At 38.4% G+C, this 25452-nt stretch overlaps 1 protein-coding gene across 3 annotated transcripts in view; it reads left to right on the top strand.

Annotated features, from left to right (window-relative positions):
- myo3a (myosin IIIA) overlaps positions 1 to 25452 on the top strand; it is a 160527-nt gene that overhangs the window by 128515 nt on the left and 6560 nt on the right. For all 3 annotated transcript variants that reach the window (XM_049480248.1, XM_049480247.1, XM_049480246.1), the window contains 8 exons: positions 1479 to 1590; positions 2694 to 2856; positions 4122 to 4208; positions 4750 to 4873; positions 7471 to 8560; positions 10832 to 10973; positions 23590 to 23681; positions 25273 to 25313. In XM_049480248.1, coding sequence (XP_049336205.1) covers positions 1479 to 1590; positions 2694 to 2856; positions 4122 to 4208; positions 4750 to 4873; positions 7471 to 8560; positions 10832 to 10973; positions 23590 to 23681; positions 25273 to 25313 — 1851 coding nt within the window. The remainder of the gene's footprint in view (positions 1 to 1478; positions 1591 to 2693; positions 2857 to 4121; positions 4209 to 4749; positions 4874 to 7470; positions 8561 to 10831; positions 10974 to 23589; positions 23682 to 25272; positions 25314 to 25452) is intronic.

The raw sequence follows: 25452 nt of genomic DNA, 5'->3' as shown, positions 1-25452 counted from the left end.
ACTGGGCGACATGGGGCATAATTTACCCTGATAAATCACTTTTTACACTGTTATCCAGCTCAAAGTAGCTCCACACCTCCTTGCTAGAATCAGGAGAGCCCTGACGTTTAAAATGAGGCATTAATAACTTAAAAAGTGCACAAGAAGCACAACAGAGATAACTCTTGCTCTTCCTTTCCTGGGGCAGTCCTGATGAGAGCCAGTTTCATCATTATGTCTTTGGTCTTTGTGGTGACCAACCTTCATTTTTCCTTAAAGTATTTTTTTCTTTACTTAGTTGAGTAATTCTTGCTTCTCATAATCTGGATTTAAACATATAGAGCTTAAATATTCTCTATTCACTGTATACCTGTAGCTCTACCTCTTCACTACTTTACAACTGATGCTCTCAAACACTTTATTAAGAGACAAGAAACTCAAGTAATTAACTCTTGATGAGTTCAGCACAGCTGTTAACTGAAAGCCTGAATTCCAGGTGACTCATAAAGCTGACTGAGAAAATCCAGTCAAGATGTGCTACTTTTAAGAATCTAAAATATAAAACACATTCTGGTTTGTTTAACACTTTTTTGTTTAGTAAATAATTCCATATTATAGTTTGGATGGGTTAAGCATTAATCTACAATGCAGAACATTTTAAAATAATGAAAAAACACTGAATTTAAGGTTTTTCCAAACTATTTAACCCCTTATATTCCCATAGTCTATTTTAATATGTGGGGCTGCCTCTGACTGGTCCAGTGGACTAAGGTGCTGCCTTGCTGATCAGGAGATCGCCAATTCGAATCCTGTTCATGTAGCTTGCCATTGGCTACCGGAGCCCTGAGAGAGCACAATTGGCCTTGCTCTCTCTGGGTGGGTACAGTAGATGGCGCTCATTCCTCTTATCATTCCTAGGGTGATGTCGATCAGCACAAGGCTGCGTCTGTGAGCTGATGTATCAGAACTGAGTCGCTGCACTTTTCCTCCGAGCGTTAGCGCTGTGATGCTACTCGACAGTGCTGCATCAACAGCATTCACATGTGTCGGAGGAGGCATGTGCTGGTCTTCACCCTCCTGGTGTTGAGGCATTACTAGTGTTAAGGAGACTCCTAATGAGTGGGTTGGGTAATTGGCCTTGTAAATTGGGGTGGAAATGGGAGAAATATTAGAAATTATATAATATTTGGGGCCAACATGAAACCAGGTAATATTTTTTACATTATATTGTCACTATCAAGAAAAAACCTTGCATCTCCATTGTTCCTTTTGTCTGTTTCTCTTTTGCAGCTGACAGTTGCTCATTATTTAATAAAAATATAACAATGAATAGATCTGCATAGAAAATCACAAAAATGTCTTAGTATAAAATCTGTGGCATTTTTTTGTAGATATTGGGCTTTTCTGTGAGGTTGATCATATTCAGATAATAAAATAAAGCATTCCTCAGCTGTGCAGTGTTGATGCTACTTGTGTAATCATAACATTTGTATCTGCAGGTACTTCATTCTAGCTTTCCGAGCGAATGAGGAGCCAGCTGTGAGTCCTGAGACGTGTGCAGCTGTTCTGGAGAGGGCCAAGCTGGAGAACTGGGTCCTGGGGAAGACCAAGGTAGAAACATAGACCTGGATAAAACTATGCTAAACCTAAATGTTTTGCTAAATGCTAACGCTAATCTACTGCAATAGAGTACACAGAAAACACAACAAAGGCCACACTTGTCAATGGTTTATATGGTTCATATTCATAAAAGCAGTTGCACACAGTCAAAAATACACATTTAGGGCCCTATTTTAGTGATCTGTAGATGATGTAGTCATCAACCGCGCACTGTGCATCTAGATTTAGGGCATGTCAGTGTGTCTTTGCTATCGTAACCATGGGAAAAGTACACCTTGTGTAGCTCAAAATGCGCTAAAGTTATGAACTAATTCTCTTAATTAATCATGGGTGGCCGTAACATTAAATAATAAACCAATCAGCCTGTCACTTGCTCAAAATTCTCTTTAAGATCCAGGTGTGCTCTGACTTTGGCGGATTGCTATTTTAACAGTGCAGTACTAGAGGAAACTGAGGTGCTTGTTTACACTGTGAAGATGTGCAGGCAGGTCATTTACAGGAACAGCAATGTTATTTTATTTTGTATTCTGTTTATTGTGTTGATGTAAAAGTTGGGTTTGGGCACTGCTGTTACCATCTGTCTAGGTTGTATTCAGTCAGTGGTGCACATGTGTTTTTCATTGACAAGATAGCAATACACCAGAAATTTAGCTGAACACACTACACTTCCAGACAACCGAGCCAATTGGCGTAGATATATTTAGAAGTACTGTTGCTATTTGTACGATGCAGGTGGAAGGAGTGAAAATAGACGATGTTGGCGAGGTGTAAGATAGCAATGAGCATTACTACGCACCTTGCGCAGGGTGTAAGATCCCCTGAAATCGGATTGACTGTTCACATACATGTGGCTTGCTCAGAAATCGTTAAATTATATATTTAATATAGGACTATATGTGAAATATGAAATGATGTGTTCAAATTTCTAGTCCAATTAGATTGTATTTAAATTAATTTAGATTTTTTTAATAGCCTGGGCAGCCAGAAATCACATCAAAATGCATTTTTTGCAAATCAGATCCAAATCACATATTGAGGCTGATGTTAAATAAAGGATGAAAGTATATGAGTCCATGTATGCTTTTCATTTTCAGGTCTTTCTGAAGTACTATCACGTGGAGCACTTGAACCTGATGATCAGAAGAAACACAGACCGGATTGTTCTGGTTCAGGCATACGTGAGGGGATGGCTGGGGGTCCGAAGGTATCGCAAAATCCTGGAGAGGAGAGAGCAGAGCGCTGTAGTTCTGCAGTCAGGTGAGAGAGCACTGTCTGGGCACTCTTATTTGAAGACTTTTCAGATTTCCCAGTATAATCTTTAGGTCTTCCCATATGGACCACCACACTGTATTCATGATTCTAAGGCACCCCTATTAATCTTAATCATTTTTAGTTCTAAATATTTGGGTGTTTGCAACAGCCATTTCAGTTTGATATATCTAATAACTGATGGACACAGTAATATTTCAGGATTGAAATGAGGTTTAAGAAACAAGAACTGTTCCTGTGGTCTTCCTTTTCCTTACTATGTTCCTCACAGTGGAAACTAACAGGTTAGATCTCTGAGACAACCTTTTGTATCCTTCCCCTGAACAACTATGTTGAACAATCTTTGTTTTTAGATCATTTGAGAGTTGTTTTGATGAGCCCATGATGCCACTCTTCAGAGGAGATTCAAATAGGAGAACAACTTGCAATTGGCCACCTTAAATACCTTTTCTCATGATTGGATACACCTGGCTATGAAGTTCAAAGCTCAATGAGGTTACCAAACCAATTGTGTGCTTCAGTAAGTCAATAAAAATTAGTTAGGAGTATTCAAATCAATAAAATGATAAGGGTGCCCATACTTTTGCACCGGTCAAATTTTGGTTTAATGCATATTGCACATTTTCTGTTAGTACAATAAACCTCATTTCAATCCTGAAATATTACTGTGTCCATCAGTTATTAGATATATTGTTATTAGATATATCAAACTGAAATGGCTGTTGCAAACACCCAAATATTTACAACTAAAAATGATTAAGATTAATAGGGGTGCCCAAACTTTTACATATGACTGTATTAATAATCATGAATACAGTGTGCTGAAATTTGATCTTTTTCATATGACTGTTATTAAATGTGTCCTAGGACACACAGAATGTATGACTGGGAAGACTCCAAGTACTGTGTTAAAAGCCACTGCTTTTCTATTTTTCTGCATAAATGTGACCTAATATTTACAAAATTCCAAAGGGTTCACAAATTTTCAAGCACCACTGTAAATGTGGAGTTCATCAAGTATCAATACTGGGGCACTTACTGTTTTAATCTAAACCAATGACCTGTATGTAATAAAAAACTGCTTCAAACTAATTTCAACTATGCCGTTTTAATCAACACTACCTCCATTTCTTTATTTTCTTTGTGTATTCCTAAACTCACTGTTTGAAGTATTGTGCAATAAAAAAAAACAATAAAATTAAACATATGTCAACTGTTAATTGGTATTTTCTTTTTTTGTTTTTTTTTCTCAGCATACAGAGGGCAAAAAGTGAGAAAACAAGTGGCTGATGATAAGAGCAAAGCCAAACAGGAGAGCATCGTCACTAAGCTTCAGGCTGGTGAGAACATGCAGTATTTCTGACCATCAAATATATAAATAATGCACTATACTGTATGTCCAAATGTTTGTGGATACCCCTTCTAGTAAATGTCTTACGCTTTACTTAAGGTTGCACCCATTGCAATACCAGCTACCAATAGAATACATTGGACATTCTGTAAAAGATAAATAAACGAAATTAAACTTTTGCCACCATACCTAATGCCAGGTGTGGGCTAGAGGGGTATAAACCCCCCCAGCACTGGGCTATTGAGGAGTGGAACTGTGTTTTTTGGAATGATGGATGTCTTTCATCCAGTACCTTTGAGATAAGTTGATGAGTTGCGGATGAAGTGAAGTGATGATCACCCAACATCTCTAAAATCTTAGTAGAGACAGTTACTCCAACAAATGCAAGATAAACTCTTTTTAATACCCTCAAAAGTAACAGTGAGTGAGTGGGTGTCCCAAAACTTTTGTCCATATCGTGTATCATAACCTAAGCAACTTCATTTTCTTCAATCAGGCTTTTCACAACAATGTTCCCTCTTCTTTCGCAGTGTGTCGAGGATATCTGGCAAGAAAGACCTACAAGGAACTAGTTGACGAGAAGAACAAGGCTGCTGCCAAGATCCAGGCGCACTACAGAGGACACAGAGACAGGAAAAGCTTCCAAAAGAAAAAGTATGCACTTAAAATTAAGATGCTAATCAGAATGAGAGATCACAGAAATATATTACAATAAGGGATGCAATGTTGACTGAATGTTTTTTTATAATTTGTCATTTTCTCACATTTTCTTACACAAATTGAATTGTATAAACGTGTAGTGTGACAATGCAGAGCATCAGAAAGGCTGCCAGGGTGATTGTCAACTGTCCTTCTACTTTGTTTGGGGTTATTTATGGTGGTGTTTCTCAACCTGTGAGCCAGAGACCACCAATGGGTCGCGGTTCCATCTTCAGAGTGAATCAATAGTAACTGATTGTGTTTGTTAAGTTTAGTTGTGGCAGTTTTACTAATGCAGTGTTATTCACCCTCCTACTGTTGGGTCAGAGGGTGAATAAGGGTCTTCCCCCCAGTGGGCTGCCACAGAGAGAGATTAACTGCTCTGTGTTCGGTGGTCTTTTCATGCTCTCACTGTCTTACTGAGAAAAAAAGTCTAAAACATTTATTGACCACTTTTTTTACAATTTGGCAGACAACAAATACTGTACGGTTAAATTATTCGGGCTTTGATATCACTTTATTTGGATGGTTCATTAAACATTCAACCAACATTTGACTGCATATCTATGTAAATGATTCTGTATAAAACCTATCCCAACCATAACCCTAAGCCTAACCCCAACCATAAATCAACCCTAAAGTCTAACCCTGACCAAAATCTTAATCTAAACCCTAAACCTAGCCTCAACTATGAATTAACCTTAAAATCGAACCCTAACCATAAGCCTATCCTCAAACCTACAACCTAACTCTGACTAAAAAACTTAATCTAAACCCTAAACCTAACCTCAACCATGAATCAACCCTATAAACTTACCCAGGCCAAAACCTTAATCTAAACCTAACCCTAAATCTAGCCTCAACCTTAAATCAACCCTATAAACCTACCCTGGCCAAAACCTTAATCTAAACCCTAAACCTAACCTCAACCATTATTCAATCCTATAAACCTACCCAGGCCAAAACCTTAATCTAAACCCTAAACCTAACCTCAACCATTATTCAACCCTATAAACCTACCCAGGCCAAAACATTAATCTAAACTTTAAACCTAACCCTAAATCTAACCTAAACCATGAATCAACCCTATAAATTTACCCTGGCCAAAACCTTAATCTAAACTCTAAACCTAACCCTAAACCTAACCTCAACCATTATTCAACCCTATAAACTTACCCTGGCCAAAACCTTAATCTAAACCCTAAACCTAACCCTAAACCTAACCTCAACCATTATTCAACCCTATTAACTTACCCTGGCCAAAACCTTAATCTAAACCCTAAACCTAACCCTAAACCTAACCTCAACCATGAATCAACCCTATAAACTTACCCTGGCCAAAACCTTAATCTAAACCTTAAACCTAACCCTAAACCTAACCTCAACCATTATTCAACCCTATTAACTTACCCTGGCCAAAACCTTAATCTAAACCCTAAACCTAACCCTAAATCTAGCCTCAACCTTAAATCAACCCTATAAACCTACCCTGGCCAAAACCTTAATCTAAACCCTAAACCTAACCTCAACCTTAAATCAACCCTATAAACCTACCCTGGCCAAAACCTTAATCTAAACCCTAAACCTAACCCTAAATCTAGCCTCAACCTTAAATCAACCCTATAAACCTACCCTGGCCAAAACCTTAATCTAAACTCTAAACCTAACCTTAAACCTAACCTCAACCATGAATCAACCCTATAAACTTACCCTGGCCAAAACCTTAATCTAAACTCTAAACCTAGCCCTAAACCTAACCTCAACCATTAAAAAATAACCTTTAAAACCATTAAAAAAATAACCTTAAAATTAACCTTAACCATGAATCAACCCTACCCAGGACACAAATCTATCCTAAACACTAAACCTAACCCAAAATCTAACCTCAACCAATATTCAACCCTAAAACTCTAAACTTAAACTAAACCTTAAATCTAGCCCTCAAACCTAACCCTAACCTCTACCATGAATCAACCCTAAAACCTAACTGTGACCCAAATCCTAACCTAATCTTTAAATCCAACCCTAAACCTAACTTCAAACATAAATCAGCATTTCAACTTAATCCTGACAAAAACCTATTACCTAAACCCTAAATCTAACCCTAAACCTAACCTCAACCATGAATCAACCCTTAAAAATTAACCCTAGACAAAAGCTTAACCTAACCCAAAACTACAACTTCACTCTAACCAAAATCTTAACCTAAATTTCAAATCTAACCCTAAACCTAACCCTAAAATGTGAAGATTATAGTTTGGATTTAGAGTTGGGTGTAGAGCTACATTCAATAGACAAACATTTTCTTTCACCTTAGAGTTCAGTTGCATTTAATAGACATGCAGTTGAATGTTAGTTGGCATCTCTAATAGACCATCCAAATAAAGTATTTTCCAGGCTTTTCAATTTTGGCTAAACAGGAAAAGGAACATAGTTTTTTTTGGACAAATAATATCTATAATACAGGCCAAATAATATTGTTAATGTCGGTGCATCCCTAATAAACCAATATATCAATACTGTGTTAACATACCGATGCTCTTGTCTTTTAGAGAAGCCTTGCAAAAAGAGAAAGAACAGAAGCAGGAAGAGGAAGAGGAAAAAGACAAAGATGAATCTGAAGAAGACACACTAGTCCCTTCAGATCCAACCGAGGACGGTGAGAGTCCAGAGCCGAATGATAATGATGAAGACGAAAAAGCTGCTGTGGTCCTTCAGAGCAACTACAGAGGCCACAGAGAGAGGAAGAAGCTCAAAGAGCGACAGGAGCAGAACAAAGCCCTGTCTGGAGATGAGCTTGCTGTTCCTTCTTCAAGTCCTGAAGAAGAGTCTAAAGAAGAGCCTGGAGAAGATCCTGAGGCTTCAGAAGATCAGCAGGACCTCCAGGCTGAAGATGAAGGGATTTCAGAGGAAGGTGCAGAAGATGTGGACCCTGAGCAGGAGGCCAAAGCAGCAACGGTCCTGCAGAGCAACTTTAGGGGCCACAAAGAACGCAAGAGGCTGCAAGAGGAGGGGAAGATTCCTGCAAAGAAGACAGGCAAGAGCCCCCAGGTAGAGTCTGGGGAGAAAATGGACCAATCAGCAGTGAAAGAGCCAAATGAGATGGTAGAAGAAGAGGAGATAAAAGAAAAAGAAAGTGCATCAGTGCATTCAGGAGGAGAAGAAGATGAGGAGAAAGCAGCCGTGGTCCTCCAGAGCAACTTCCGTGGCCACAAGGAGCGCAAAAGGCTTCAGGAGGAAGGAAAGATCCCGAAGAAGAACACTAAACAGGATGAAACAGTGGAACCAGTGCCTGAAGAACAGGATGCACCTGAAGCAGGACAATCCCCAGAACAGCTCAGCCCTGAACAGGAAGAGCAGGATGAGGAACGGGCAGCCACTGTCCTCCAGAGCAACTACAGAGGTCACAGAGAGAGGAAGAAGCTCAGAGAGCAGAGAGCCATAGATGAACCAGAAGCTCCAGCTGAGGAGCAGAACCAGGAGAATAACCAGGAGCCGGAAACTGAGGCAGAGGATGGGCTGTACGATGAAGAGCAAGCAGCTGTGAAGATCCAGAGTAACTTTAGAGGCTACAAGGACAGAAAGAACCTGAAAGCAACAGCGCAACGAGACGAGGAGGAGGTAGAAAAGTTCTGCAAACAGGTGATGACCCAAGGCTACACTATATACTCCCATTGCTGACACAGAGAGGGAAATGCACACACACACAGCTTAATACACAGTCTAATCCTGCTAAAGAACCATTGTCAACCATTGTCAATTGACCTGTTCCATTGGCACCGATGCCTAATGCCACTTGTGGGTTAGAGGGGTATAATGTCCGCCAGTATTGAGCTGTGGAATGGTGGAGCTCCATCATTTATCTAGTATTTTTAAGATTTTTTAGTTTATTTTTATCATCATAAATGTCTATTTTCTGGTCTTTTTTTAATACATAAGGTGCATCAGATTATAAGGTGCACTATTAAGAAACAGGGGTGTCGCCATGTCTTCCTTTTAATTCAGCAGATCTCATAGCTAAGTAAAGCTAAGCTAAGTAAACAAAACTCTTAAATTCTTAATTCTTAAAAAGAAACATTTGCTTTTAAAGTCAAATGAGCGCTGGATGTTAACCTACACAGATTTCTCACCTAAATACTGTTTATTTGGGTGAGTAAAGCACTTCCATTTATCAACAGTAACCTTAGATTTCCAGATTTTGACTAAGGTTGGGTGCATCAGCATTAGCATTAGCATTAGTGGCTAACCGCTAGTGCTAGCGGGATATAAATGCCAAAAAAATAAAAAGTGGAGACAGTAACCATGAGTAAGCAGGTATTTCAATACTTTCATCCATTAGTGTATTGATAAATTCTGAATTCTAAAAATATACAGTCCTAGTTAAAAGTTTGGACACTTAAATTCAAGGTTCAATTTAGTTCAATGTTCTGCATTGTAGAAAAACAAGTTATTCAAACTATGATAAAAAACATATGTTATTATTTATGAGGTGGAGTCACCTGGAATTCAGGCTTTCAGTTAACAGCTGTGCTAAACTCGTCAAATTACTTGAATTTCTTGTCTCTTAATGTGTTTGAGAGCATCAGTTAAAGTAAAGTAGTGAAGAGGTAGAGTTACAGGTATACAGTGAATAGAGAATATTTGAGTACTGATCTAATCCATATTATGAGAAGCAAGAACTACTCAGCTAAATAAAGAAAAAAAAACACTTTAAAAAATGAAAGTGAAGTATTCTCAAGTGCAGCCACTGCAAAGACCATCAAAAACATTATGATGAAACTGGCACTCATCAGGACCGGCCCAGATAGGAAAGAGCAAGAGTTCTCTCTGTTGTACAGAATAAGTTCAACAGAGTTACCAGCCTCAGAAACTGCAAGAGGCAAATGATACTAGAATCCTCTAAATCGTTTGCCGTTCTGAATACACTGCCTGGCCAAAAAAAAGGTCACATTCTAATATTTGGTTGAACCACCTTTAGCTTTGATTGCTGCACACATTCACTGTTGCATTGTTTTAATAATCTTCTGCAATGTCACAAGATTCACCAAGATTAATTTTTCACCAAGATCTTGCAGCAGCATTGATGATGGAAGAGTCTGACCACTGCACAAAGCAGCTCTTCTCCATCCAGCACATCCCAAAGATTCTCAATGAGGTTAAGATCTGGACTCTGTGGTGAACTCTCTCTCAATCCATGTGTGAAAATGATAAATGATGATCTCATGCTCCCTGAACCCTGAACTCTTCCACAATTCCAGCACCATGAATCCTGACATTATCATCTTGGAATATGGTCGTGTTCATCAGGGAAGAAAAAATCTATTGATGGAATAACCTGGTCTATATTCAGTATATTCAGGTAGTCAGCTGACCTCAGCACATACTGTTGCTGAACCTAGACCTGACCAACTAGATATCTTTTTCTCTCAGTTTAGTGAATATAAATGTATCAGAGTGTCTCCCGGTGTGGCACAGTGACAGATGTTGGAAGGCTGTGCAGCTAATATTGATAATTTATCATTATAGTGTTGGAGTCCAGGCCTGTGCCCTATTTCTGACTGCTGCCGCTGTGCCATCGAGCCGAGCACTTAACCCCTCGTTCCCTCAGGCAGCTCTGTCTGCTCTGCCCACAGCCAGCGTGAACAAGAGCAGGAACTGCTCAGTGACCTTACCGTCACAAACTAAAGGTCGACATAAATCACGGGACACTGATTCATATCGTCGCCCGAGCTTTCTTTCATTTTAACGGAATAGTAACTGTGGTTTAATGCTAATAGGAATGTGTTGATCGCTCCTCCCAGCAAATTTCCACAGCCCTCGGGATCAAACCGTCTAAACGCTGTCAGCAGTTCTGACATTACTGTACAGCTTCCTTTTGCCAGCTCTGACATTTTCCTTTGTGCCTCCGTTTAGATAAGCAGCGTCTCTCAGGACTACCTGACTCTGCAGCAGAAGCTGAGTGAGATAATTCTGGCTCATCAGATCAACCCCAGCAGCAACGGCATGTTCATGAAGGGACAGAGCGTCAACGGCTACACCGATCAACAGACAACAGGTAAAGCCACAAAGCAGGAATGGTACAGTTATTCAGTAAAGCTATTTATAGCTACAAGGGTTGGACAATGAAACTGAAACACCTGTCATCATTTTAGTGTGGGAGGTTTCATGGCTAAATTGGAGCAGCCTGGTGTTCAATCTTCATTAATTGCACATTATTGCACCAGTAAGAGCAGAGTGTAAAGGTTCAATTAGCAGGGTAAGAGCACAGTTTAGCTCTAAATATTGCAATCCACACAACATTATGGGTGACATACCAGAGTTCAAAAGAGGACAAATTGTTGGTGCACGTCTTGCTGGAGCATCTGTGACCAAGACAGCAAGTCTTTGTGATGCATCAAGAGCCACGGTATCCAGGGTAATGTCAGCATACCACCAAGAAGCACCAACCACATCCAACAGGATTTACTGTGGACGCTGTAAGAGGAAGCTGTCCGAAAGGGATGTTCGGGTGCTAACCCGGATTGTATCCAAAAAACATAAAACCACGGCTGATCAAATCACGGCAGAATTCAATGTGCACCTCAACTCTCCTGTTTCCACCAGAACTGTCCGTCACCACAATAAATTATTGTGCTCTAAAACCAGGTGTTTCAGTTCCATTGTCCAACACCTGTAGTATGTTTGAGTAAAATAAATATTGTTGTTTTATTCTATAAACTACAGACAACATTTCTCCCAAATTCTAAATAAAACTATTGCCATTTAGAGCATTAATTAATTTATTTGCAGAAAATGAAAAATTAAATGGCTGAAATAACAAAAAAAAGATGCAGAGCTTTCAGACCTCAAAAAATGTTTTTTTAATCACAGTTTTTATGCATCTTGGCATCATGTTCTCCTCCACCAGTCTTACACACTGCTTTTGGATAACTTTATGCTGCTTTACTCCTGGTGCAGAAATTCAAGCAGTTCAGTTTGGTTTGATGGCTTGTGATCATCCATCTTCCTCTTGATTATATTCCAGCGGTTTTTAATTTGGTAAAATCAAAGTAACTCATCATTTTAAGGGGTCTCTAATTTTTGTCCAGTGCAAATCATTATAAACATGGTTATTCATATTTATCCATTAATATTTATTAATGTGCATCCAAATTATTCAGTGTACCTCAAATATCACTCTTGTGATATTTTAAATATGTGCCATATTTCTGTATTTTTAGATTGAAAAGCAATACGTGTCAAGTAGATTTTTCTACAAACACCTACGTTAAACTTTTCTCTTATCACTGGAACAGTTATTTTCTCTGCTTCCTGCTGCAGCTGAACCTCCGGCAGGTGCCGAGTCCTCATTCTGCTCAGTGCTGCTGCTGCTGCTTCTAGGTCACCTACAGATTTTATCAGAGAATGAAGTTGTCTTTTTTCTCTCTCGCCGCACGATCGTATCAAACGCAGGAGATGTCAAGTGTCAAAACAGGGAAGAGCTTCTCGACACCACGTGTCATCAGAACATTCCCTCAGCGGAGCATATCTACTGTTCCATTTACTCAGCTGAAACATGTAATTGCTTTAGTGATGAGAGAGAGAGAGAGAGAGAGAGAGAGAGAGAGAGAGACTTAAACATGCTTTTTATTTAACATTAGACCAAACAAAAATATGGAAAAAACATTAAAAACAAGTAAAACATCATGTATAAAACAGACATACTCATATATATATATATATATATATATATATATATATATATATATATATATATGAGACATACATATATATTCAGATAATCAATTAGATAACTAGATAATCCTAATCAATTATCCTAATATTTACATTAGAGTACAAATATGCTTCTTGTTCTTGTCTTTTGTAAGTAGCACACTTCTAGTATATTTTAATATTCTGTACTAAAATTTTTAGCGTGTTACAAATTTACTTTATATATTTTTAATTAGTAGTAATAATTTAATTTGCTTTCTAAAAAGTTACATGATATATTGTACTTTAAGTGAATTACTGTAACAGCTGTTTTTAACACACTTTGCTAAAAATGTACAAAAGTATATTTAGTTATTTTGAATTACATTTAACTGAAAAATTTTAATACAATATATTGTACTTTTTAAAAAGTGTGATCAAAATTTACTTTCAAACATTTGATGAAATCATAATATTAATGTACTTTTAATATATTTTATTTTTAAGCACATAAATTAGAGTTTCCGGCGCTGACGAGAGCGGCAGCCTTCCAGCAGCTCCGTGTAGCGTTTCACCTTAAGTGAACTTTTTTCACTGTTTACTTTCTTTTTTCGTCTCTTACTACGCTGTAGTGTGTGTTAATATGTATCCCATGGATACGGATCGCCAAACTCTGCACATGGGCTGCAGAAACTTTGTTTACTCGAGGGAAGAACTTCTCGCGCTCAGAACAAAGAGCCGCGCCGGTGCGAGGCACCCCATTCCGACGGAGCTTAAGCGACGCTCCAGGGGCTGTAAAGCCGGAGCTAAGCTAAAGGCTAAACAACGGGAAAACCGCTGGAGATACAAGCCCTGTATTCCAGCAGTGGTGATGGGGAACGTGAACTCGCTGGCCAACAAGACAGACGAGCTCGCAGCGTTAGTGAGAAACCAGAGGACCTACCGGGAGTGCAGTCTCTTCTGCTTCACTGAGACTTGGCTAACCGCTAGCATCCCCGACGCTAATGTAAACATCCCCGGATTCGTCACTGTGAGAGCGGACAGAGACAGCGCGCGGAGCGGCAAATCTAAGGGCGGTGGGCTCGCTATCCTCATTAACAACAGATGGTGTAATCCTGGCCATGTGACTGTTAAAGAGACTATCTGCTGCCGGGATGTTGAACTGCTGGTGAGTTTAAGACCATATTACGTCCCGCGGGAGTTCTCACACGCCATTGTTGTTTGTGTGTACGTGCCCCCCCGAGCGGACGCGGAGGCTGCGTGTGACGTCATACACGCGACCATCGCCAGGCTCCAGACACAACACCCGGATGCTTTTGTCGCTCTCTCTGGTGACTTCAACCACATCACGCTGGACTCCACACTGACTTCTTTTACCCAGTATGTGGACTGTCCCACCAGAAAAAACAGGACAATTGACCTCCTGTATGCTAACATCAGTGATGCGTACACCGCCATCCCACTGCCCCCACTTGGAAAATCTGATCACAATCTGGTTTTCCTGAAGCCTCATTACAAACCCTGTGTGATGAGGCAACCAACCACAACACGCTCCTTCAGGAAGTGGTCTCAGGAGGCAGAGGAGACCCTGAAGGACTGCTTTGCATCCACAGACTGGAGTGTGCTTCAGGACTGTCACGGTGAGGACATTGAGGGGGTAGCAGACTGCACAACTGACTATCTGAACTTTTGCATGGACATTGTGGTTCCTGTAAGAACTGTTCGCTGCTTTGCCAACAACAAGCCCTGGATTACAAGCGACGTAAAGGACCTCTTAAACAAAAAGAAGAGGGTCTTTAAAGACAAGAACCAGGAGGAGTTGAAGAATATTCAGCGTGAACTCAAGTCCTGCTTAAAGGAGGCTAAGGAGACCTACAGGAAGAAGGTTGAGCAGAAGTTACAAGTTAACAACATGAAGGAAGTTTGGGACGGTATGAGGACAATCACAGGGTGCAAGCCAAAGAGTGATAGTGCAACAGCTGGTGGTGTGGAGAGAGCGAACGAACTCAATCTCTTCTATAACCGGTTTGATTGCCCTGTTTCATCCTCACCTGCTTCTGTCTGTCCTGCTATCTCAGCAACCTCAGCTTCTGCCCCACTGGACACCTACCTACCTCTTCTGAGTGCTGCTCAGGTCTCCCTCTCACAGACTGTCAGCACATCCAGTCCGCCCTCCCTCACCTCCCCCCTCCACCTCTCTGCAGACCAGGTCACAGGGGCGATGAGGAGACTCCGCTCAGGGAAATCAGCTGGACCTGACGAGGTGAGCCCGAGACTTCTTAAGGCTTGCGCCTTTGAACTTGGGTTACCCTTGTCGAATATCTTCAACATGAGCCTGCAGTTGGGGAGGGTTCCTACGCTGTGGAAAACTTCATGCCTGGTCCCTGTTCCCAAGAAACCTCGCCCCAGTGGGCTCAACGATTTCAGGCCGGTAGCTTTGAAGATATTATGAAGACCATGGAACGACTGCTTCTCCCACTCCTCAGACCCCAGGTACAGCATGCACTGGACCCTCTCCAGTTTGCATATCGGGAGAAGATTGGTGTTGAGGATGCAGTCATCTACCTCCTCCACCGAACCTACTCTCATCTTGACAAGGGGAGTAGTGCTGTGAGAATCATGTTTTTTGATTTCTCCAGTGCTTTTAACACCATCCAGCCTCCACTTCTCAGAGACAAGCTGGTGAAGATGAATGTGGATCCTCACCTGGCGTCCTGGATCACAGACTACCTCACCTGCAGACCACAGTACGTGAGGCTCACTGACGGCACATCGGAGACTGTGGTCAGTAGCACTGGAGCACCACAGGGGACTGTGATCTCCCCCTTCCTCTTCACTCTCTACACATCAGACTTCCAGTACAACTCTGAGATGTGCCACCTGCAGAAATTCTCGGATGACACTGCCATCGTTGGGTGTGTGAAGGGTGGTCAGGAGGAGGAGTACAAGAGACAGGTGGATGACTTTGTTGCTTGGTGCCGACTGAACCAACTGCAGTTGAACATATCCAAGACCAAGGAGATGGTGGTGGACTTCCGTAGGTCTGGACCAGCCTTGCAGCCAGTCTCCATCGAGGGGGTTGATGTGGAGACAGTGAAGACCTACAAGTACCTTGGTCTGCAGCTGGACAACAAACTGGATTGGTCAACAAATACAGACACCCTGTACAGGAAGGGACAGAGCCGGCTCTATTTCTTGAGGAGACTGCGGTCCTTTAACATCTGTAAGAAGCTTCTGCAGATGTTCTACCAGTCAATCGTGGCCAGCATTCTCTTCTACGCTGTGGTGTGCTGGGGAGGCAACATGAAGAGGAGAGATGCATCACGGCTGGACAAGCTGGTCAGGAGGGCCGGGGCAGTGGTTGGAATGGAGCTGGACTCTCTGGTTACAATAGCTGAGAGAAGGACTTTGGATAAACTGCTTTCTATCATGAACAATGATAGTCACCCACTTCACACCACCATCATGAAGCAGAGGAGTGTGTTCAGTGGGAGACTGCTGTCACAGAGCTGCACAACAGACAGACTCAGACCCCATCGGGGACGGGATGCTGCTGACGACTGAGTTTAATCCAGGCACACCACTTGGACATTATTCAACAACTTAATTATTTATATTAACACTTCCCCAACCTCGCTTACATTAAAGTATACCTTACTCATGATTGGGTATTCACATTTTCACATTCTCTTTTTAGAACTGTCTTGTAACGTATGCATACTTATATTATATTATATTTCTATGTCACATCAGTCACTTTCGTAATCGATGTCATTGCACTTTACTCTGTTAATTATTTAATTATTTATGACCATTAGATCTATCTATCTATCTATCTATCTATCTATCTATCTATCTATCTATCTATCTATCTATCTATCTATCTATCTATCTATCTATCTATCTATCTATCTATCTATCTATCTAAATCTGTAAATATTTACAGCATACTTTTCATACTATTTTCAGAGGTGGAAAGTAACAGATTACATTTACTCACATTACTGTAATTGAGTAGATTTTATGAGTAATTTGTCATTTTTAAAGTAGTTTTTAAATTAGGTAATTATACTTTTACTCAAGTTCATTTTGAAAAGTAATTTACTTTGCTACTTTGGAAAACTCCCCGGTACTGAGTAAAAAATAAAATGCTGGGGGGGAAAAAAAAACTAATTGTTTGAATAAAAAAAAATGAGTTTTGTTCTCCATGGCAGCGCAGCTGAACTTCTCCATGCAGTGTTTATTATGGTAAGCAGGAGAGACGCTGTGTTTGATGTTTTTAATTATAATTTCTTAAGTTTTTATTGGAAACATTAATTAATCTGGATGTTGCTTGGATAAGCTTGGATGTAAAAGGAAAAAAAAACATGTAAATAGCAGTTAAAGCATAGCAATTACAAGTTAAAAATATTAAAGAACTGTAAAACTATAAAAATACGGTTTATAACCACCTACATGACCATAACCTGAATCATAGAAACCTATGCCACTTGTTCTTAAAAAATGTTGTATGGGGTGGTCTTAACAAATACTGCCTAAGAGTTTACAAATTATTTAGTTTAATAATTATTTAATTAATGATTTGTACTTTTTGACATCAAATAAATAAAAGTAACTATGTAACTTTTACTCAAAGTAAATTTCAAATTGAGTAATTTTTACTTTTACTCGAGTAGATTTGTAGATGGATACTTTTACTTTTACTTGAGTAGATTTTTAGCAAAGTAAATGTACTTTTACTTACTTTCAGTACTTTTTCCACCTCTGGATATTTCGCTCTTAATTATATATTTTTTTTCACCAGGGTGCTAAACCAGAGCATCAGGGTGTCAGTAGTGAGAATGTGTTCTGCCCATAGACTGTGTATAGCTGGACAGAGCATCCTCTCTCAAAAGTGAAGCCACCACAGGTCGGGCGCCCCCTGCTGTTCGGCTGCAGAAAGCTGTGTAACTTCACCCATCCCCATAGGTTTCAATGGCAAAACAGACAACTTTCAATCACGTTTTTTTTCTAATATACTGTAATTCTACCTCCTTTATTTAAATGTAACAGCTAGTGTAACCTCTGCTTATATTGTCAATTTTTTTATCCCCACAGAATTCGTTTTTAAAAACGTTATTCAGCTCTATTCAAAAAAGGTGTGGTTATTGTAAAAGGGCTGGTTATGGGCGGGACCAATAACAGACCGTCACCTCAGCTCCGCTCCGCTCTGCAGCCTGTGACCTCGAGGCAGCGCTCAGGGGCGGGGTTATTTAAATGAGTAGGCTCTCTCTCCACAGTCTTTCTCCCTCCTCTGGTCTCTACTGCGCTCTACAGACTCAGGTTTCAGGATCGCCAACATGAAGGAAGATTTTGGCTTCATTTTCATTGAATGAATGGGAACGGCGTCACGGCGTCCATCTTTTTTTACAGTCTCTGGTTCAGACTGACCTCCATTAAAATTGTAATTCTTTTCCGCAGGTAAAAATTGAGCAGTAATTAATCACAGCTGTGAGATGTCTTATGAAAAGTTCCAGCCTAATAATAATCAATCTAAACAATCATAATCAAACTTTATTAGAGTCGCTCTCTCTCCGAGACGCAGAAAAGCAGAGTGGCCTTTCGAATGGCAATCGCATTTCTCTTTATATTAAAGGTCATTAAATGCTAATCATGTTTCATGAGAAAGTGCTCCTGTAATCACGTCAAGCATTATTATGAGAGCCTTAAATTGGCTTCATTTCTTCCAGCAACAGAGAATTACCGATGACCTTTTGAGGGCCGTGTTCAATAAATATGACAAACTCCCCCCCCACCCGCGTCCACCGAAGCTGCCAGCTGTTGATTAATGGGTTTGATGGTGGACGTGGGGCTTTGGATGAGTAGAAAGGTCTGAACTTTGGGATTTTGCAAAAGCAAATACTGTGATAATACTGTCACAACAGATAAAAGATCACATTTGTACCTTTTACTGATGATCCCAATTAGCTTAGAGAAGGTACAGATGATACTAGAGATACAGAGATGATACTGACACACTGATACTGTTTCTCCATCTGTCACTGCCTCCTCAATACAGGATTTATAGAGATTATTCTTTCTCTTATTTTAGGAATAAAAGTCCTAATCAATCTTGCTAAGAATTTTCAACTTATTTTAAGTAATTTAAAAAAAAGTCACCACACTGCAAAAACCTAAATCTTAACAAGTGAAATTTTAAGTTTCAGGCAATAAATCTTATTTTCGTCAAATAAAGCTTCACTTTATTAAGTTATTCAAACTCAAAATAAGCACAGAAAGTCAGCAATCAAGTTATTCTTATTCTTATGTCCAACTCAAAGGCAAAAAATAGTGATTTGAGTCTGTCAGGAATACCCAGGCAGGGAGACGAGGAGGCGGACACAAGTGCAGGTAGGGTGAAATCAATAAATAATAATTTAATAAATAAATAACAAGTAACAAAGAAACAAGAAACAAGTAAACACTAAAACCCGGAACAGGGAGATACATACAATGAACTAGGGAATAAACTAAATGTCTGAAAATAACCAGAAAACAAACGAGAGGAACCAGAGAACTAAAACAAACAAACTAGAGATAATAATAATGATAAACAAACAGGGAATATATACAAGGAGCTAAACTAGGAATCAACACAAAGCAGGGGTATTTACAAGGAACTAGGGAACACGGAAATAAACAAGAAACTAGAAATATAAACAAGAGATACAGAAACTAAGGCGTGAGGAACAGAAGCTAATAAACACAGAGAGAGACAAACGACAGGTGAAGGTGCAAAGACCGACGGAGACAAAGTGGCAGAGGAGTGCTATTTATAGTAACATGTAACACACAAGAATAGGAAACACCTGGGGAAGGGGCGGAGCTACAAATGAGAAACAGGTGGAAAACTACTGAGATGGGAGACACAGGGGAGCACAGGTCACGTGGGGAAGACACACAGAGACACGAGACGAGGCCAGGATGTGACAGAGTCTTACTTCACTCATTTTGAGACTTTGCAATTGCTTTGTAAGAAAAAAAATATATATCTATACTATATTTTTGCTTAATATAAGCATATTATGTCTTAATTTACATATATATTTTGTCTAGTTTTTGTCAATGGATTGTGCAGTCAAGCTTTTCAGGAATTTGTTTTTGCTTGATTTAAATCTTTAAATATTTAAAATAATTTACATGTATTTTGTCAATTTTTTTGCCAATATTTTTTTTGCAGTGCAGTCAGGCTCTTCTTCTTCTTCTTCTTGTGTCCAAATGTAAGGCACAAAAATGTATGATTTTTGCTAGATTTAAGTATTACTTCACTCATTTTGAGACTTTGCAATTGCTTTTTGTAGGAAATCTGACAAAGAAATTATCTTACCCCATTGGCAGAGTTGTTTGCTTAGTATAAGCATATATGTCTTAATTTATATATATTTTGTCTAGTTTTTGCCAATTGATTTTTTTTTGCACTGCAGTTAAGCTATTCTTCTTCTTGTGTCCAAATTAAAGGCACAAAAATCTGTGATTTTTGCCTGATTTAGGTGTTACTTCACTCATTTTGAGAGTTTGTAATTGCTTTATATAAGAAATTTTACTACTAAAATATCTTACCCCATTGGCAGATTTTTTTTGCTTGATCTTAGCATATATGTCTTAATTTACATGTATTTTGTCTATTTTTTGCCAGTGTTTTTTTTTTTTTTTGCAGAGCAGTCAAGCTCTTCTTCTTCTTGTGTCCAAATTTAAGGCACAAAAATGTATGATTTTTGCTAGATTTAAGTCTTACTTCATTCATTTTAAGACTTTGCAATTGCTTTTTTTGTAAGAAATCTTACGAAGAAATGAACTTACCCCACTGGCAGATTTGTTTGCTTAATATAAGCATATATGTCTTAATTTACATATATTTTTTTCTAGTTTTTGCCAATTTTTTTTCTCAGTTCATTCAAGCTATTCTGATTCTTGTGTCTAAATTTACACCAAATAATCTGTGATTTTTGATTGATTTAAGTCTTGCTTCACTCGTTTTGAGACTTTGCGATTTGCTTATTTTAAGAAATATTACAAAAATAAATTATCTTACCTCGTTGGCAGATCTTTTGCTTGATATAAGCATATATGTCTTCATTTACATATATTTTGCCTAGTTTTTGCCAATGGATTTTTTTTTCAGTGCAGTAAAGCTCTTCCGATTCTTGTGTCCAAATTTAAGACACAAAAATCAAATTACGTTTGTTTGATTTAAGTGTTACTTTGCTTGTTTTGAGACTTTGCAATTGCTGTTTGTAAGAGATTATACTACGAAAATGTTGCTGACCCCATTGGCAGTGTATATGTTTTAATTTACATATACTTTGTCTAGTTTTATTTTTTCCAATGGAATGTTTGCACTGCAGTCAAGCTATTTTGATTCTTGTGTCCAAATTACGTCAAAGAATCTGTGAGGTTTGCATAATATAAGCATATATGTTTTAATTTACATATATGTTTTGTTTAGGTTTTGCCATTTTGAGACTTTGTAATTGTTTTTTGTAAGAAATCATACTAAAAAATAGCTTACCTGATTTGGCAGACTTGTTTTCTTAGTAAAAGCATATATGTCTTAATTTATATATATTTTGTCTAGTTTTCATTTTTATTTTCTTCTAGTTTTATTTTAGTCAATGGATTTTTTAGCAGTGCAGTCAAGTTATTCAGATTTTTGTGTTCAAATTTAAGGCTAAAATAAATAGTGATTATTGCTTGATTTTGAGACTTTACAATAGCTTTTTATAAGAAAATTTGCTACAAATATATCTTACCCCATTGGCAGATTTTTTGCTTTATTTAAATATATTTTTTCTAGTTTTTGCCGATAGATTTTTGCACTGCATGGTGTTTGTCGTCAGCAGTCTGATTGATCGGTGTTGGAAAATCGCGAGTGGCGCTGCCGCAGGGTTAAACTGTGCTGAGCAGTCTGGCTCAATAATGGCAGCGGGTCGGGCTTTTGTTCAAAGTCCTCTGCTGCTCTAATTCAGAGCGGTGGCGATTTGCCAAAACCATTTTCAGTCACTCTTGAGCCGTGACCCCCGTCCCACCAATCAGCATGACTCAGTACAGTAGAGAGGTAAGAGGGGTCTCCAGCAGGGGCCTTTTCAGCTTTCAGTCTCTAATTCTAGGAAATCTCAGAACATTGTTTTCTGTTTCTCTCTGCATAAAACTCTGGGAAAACCAGTTACTAATACAAATCAACTGCATGAATTGAAATCTTATGTAGGTCTACTTAAAAACTACCTCTGGATCTCTGTCTCCTTATACCCATAATTCAAATATATTCAATTTAACCTTTTATTCTAAGCACTAAAAAACTATAGAAGGATACTGGGAGCAGAATGAAGGCATTAGCATGGTTTTATTGATTCGTGCTGGAGCATTGTTCGGCCCCCTCGTCACCCCCCCGCTGACCTGCACTGACACTGCGTTTAAACAATCCGTGCCTGAGCACGCTTATGTCACTCACTGAGTCACTCACTCAGTGGGCTTCTTGGTGTTGTGCTGAATTCAGCACCCCCGCCATGAAAAGCACCCTCTCTCACGAGTGCAAGAAATATTCTGCTTTAACTTGCTTAGAAATATGCACCAAAATTCGCAGTTATCGCAGTCACAGTTCCATACATAGTGACACAGTGCACAGGGAGAGAGGGGGTGCTTTTCCTGGCAGGGTGCTAAATTCGGCACAACACAACACCGCCATGTTTGATTACAGGAGCGTTGTATCACTGAGATCATCTTGTTCTGTGCTCTTGCCAGGATAGCACTTAGACTGCATGCGTACCGTACTCGAGTCCAAGTAAACCGTGGCACAGTTCGGACTGATCATACTAGTCAAATGTGCCGTGCTTTGGAAGGTAACCTTTAGAAACGGTGTGGATGTGTACATGTAGCTGGTTGATTTGCCCACTCACGTTAATTTGAACCATGAACTGTTACATAATCAGGTTGACTAAACAACAGATGGAATCACATTAAAATGAATCACTCTTCTGTGTCCACAGATGTATAATAATAAAAGCAGCAGCTAGGCATGCTGGGACTGCTTCTACAAACATTAGTGAAAGAATGGGTCTTAGGCTCTCAGGAGCTCAGTGAACTCCAGCACTGTGGTTCTGTGTGATAGGATGCAGCACCTGTGCAATAACAAGTCCAGTTGTGAAATTTCCTCACTACTAAATATTCCACAGCCAACTGTCAGTGATATTATAACTGCACCACTACACACCTTCAAACTTCATGTGGTGCATTCAGTTTATCAAAAATATGCTACACTGCAAATAAATAAATATTAGGAAGTGAAATGATCTAATTTCAAGGCAATAAATCTTATTCTTTTATTGACAAGATATTTAAAAATATTTAAAAAATAGTTTACATATATTTTGTCTAGTTTTTGACAATGTTTTTTTTTTTCAGTGCAGTCAAGCTCTTCTTCTTGTTGGGTCCAAATCCATTGGCAAAACTAGACAAAATATATGTAAATTAAGACATATATGCTTATATTCTCTCACTACTATCTTATTGACAAGATTTTTTGTCTTCCTAAGCATTGTAAGTGTAAGATTGCTTTACTTATTTTAGGAATAATGATCTTTTTCATTCTTACTTTATTATAATTTCCACCTTATTGTAAGTAATTTGAACTCAAAATAAGCACTAAAAGTCACCAGTTAAGTTATTCTGATTCTTGTGTTCAAATTTAAGCCACAAAATAAGGAATTTTTGCTTGATTTGAGTTTTATTTTACTCATTTTGGGACTTTGTGATCGCTTATTTAAAAAAAAATCTTACTAGGAAACGTTTGCTCACTGTATTGGCAGATTAGTTTGCTTAACTTAGGCATCTACGTCTCAATGTACGTTTATTTGGTCTAATTTTTGCCAATGTTTTTTTGCAGTGTACTCAGTCCAGAGTTTTCAGTCTGATACCATGTCTTTTGTTTCTCCTGCCGCCCACAGCTGAAACCAAGCAGACGCGGACCCCCCGCCGCACCCAGAAACCAAAGACTCTCAACACGCCGGAGGACTCCACCTACTACAACCTCATCCATGTGAGCTCACTCTATATAAACAGATATATCACTCTGAGCCACATCCCTTACTCAGATTATATATAGAGATGGGCCCTAAAATAATATCACAGAATTTCAAGGTATTTTTTAATTATCATAATTAAAAAACTATTTTAATAACAATTCAATGTTGAATGATATTCTTGGCAATATGATATATATTTATAAAAAAATATTTTATGAATTTTAGAATTATACAACTAAATGTAAAAGTTTTATTTCTTATCAAACAAGTAATAGAAACAGATGTCTTAAAAGCTTAAAAGCATAATGCAAATATTATTTTCTCATTTTTAAATCAGTTTTTAGACATTGATATCTTTGCCACAGATTGGATATAATCATCAATAATTTGCATATAATCACAAACTTTATTCAATGAGGGGAATAAGGACAGACAGACAGACTTTTTATTACAGTAATTTCACAGTAAAAAAAGATTAATACAATTTTTTTTAAAATAAGCAATTTTAAAATCTCAAAATAGCTGAAGTAAGACTTAATTTATTAGAATTTGAACCCAAAAATCAGAATAATTAAACTGGTGACTTTTTGTGCTTATTTTGAGGGTTACAGGTAAATTTACTAAAATATTGTTAAAATTATAAGTGATTTAGGTCATTTTTCCTAACTTTTCTTATTAGAGAACAAAAAATATGATTTGCTGCCTTGAAATTAGATCATTTCACTTGCTAAGGTTTTGTTTTTTTGCAGTGTACTCACTGCAAAAAAACCTAAATCTTAGCAAGTGAATTTTTTTTTTTATTTAAGGCAATAAATCTTATTTTCTTCTCTGATAAGGCTTTTTTTTGTCTTACCAAGCATTGTTTAAGTGTTAGATTATTTTGCTTATTTTAGGGATAATTATCTTAATCATTCTTACTTAGAATTTGTACCTTATTTTAAGTAATTTGAACTGAAAATAAGCACAAGCAGCAATCAAGTTATTCTGATTCTTGTGTCCAAAAACAGTGACTTTTTTTTTTTGCTTGATTTCGGTGTTACTTCACTCATTTTGAGACTTTGCCATTGCTTTTTGTAAGAAATCTTACTAAGAAAATTTTGCTTACCCCACTGGCAGATTATTTTGCTTAATATACATATATTTGTCTTAATTTGAATATATTTTGTCAAGTTATTGCCAATGGATTTTTTGCAGTGCCGACATGAATTTTACCAACAAATATTTGTACGTGCTATAACTTTATATTTATAATTTATAATTTTTTTTTTTGTTATAAATATTGTAGAACATATTACAGAAAATATAAGGAAATAAAAACTCACCTGTAATGCAGTTATTTTATTGTATAATATATGGATGTGGGAGTTTTATCACTATGAAGTTGTATAAATATGATAATCTATGATAATCCCAGGTGGGCTTTAGTTAGCATTTTAAAATCATGTTCCCTCTGTAGCTAAAAGTAAGTATCTCCTTTATATTCCCTCGTTTTTCTCTAATTTAAAAGAGGAAATACTGTGAGTGTGAGTGCAGGGCAGGACTCTGCTATAAGGAGTTACTGGTTTATAGTAAATCTTACTGGCTTATCTCCTCCTGCCTCCACAGCGCTCCGTCCAGGACGACAAGAAGAGGCCGAGGAAGCAGAGGTACATCATTTATCTGTTACTCAGAGTTTAGAGCTGATGGAGATGAGTCCTGTGTCTGTGGGTGAGGATAGGTTAGATTCGTGTGAGGGCTGGAGCAGGAGAGGGTCTGAATTTAACAGCCTGTAAATCAGCATCATCT

This window comes from Astyanax mexicanus, chromosome 6, assembly GCF_023375975.1.
Source record: "Astyanax mexicanus isolate ESR-SI-001 chromosome 6, AstMex3_surface, whole genome shotgun sequence".
NCBI classification, from domain to species: domain Eukaryota; kingdom Metazoa; phylum Chordata; class Actinopteri; order Characiformes; family Acestrorhamphidae; genus Astyanax; species Astyanax mexicanus.
Note: the sequence above shows the minus strand (reverse complement) of the source record. Positions and strands in the feature narration are given on the sequence as shown.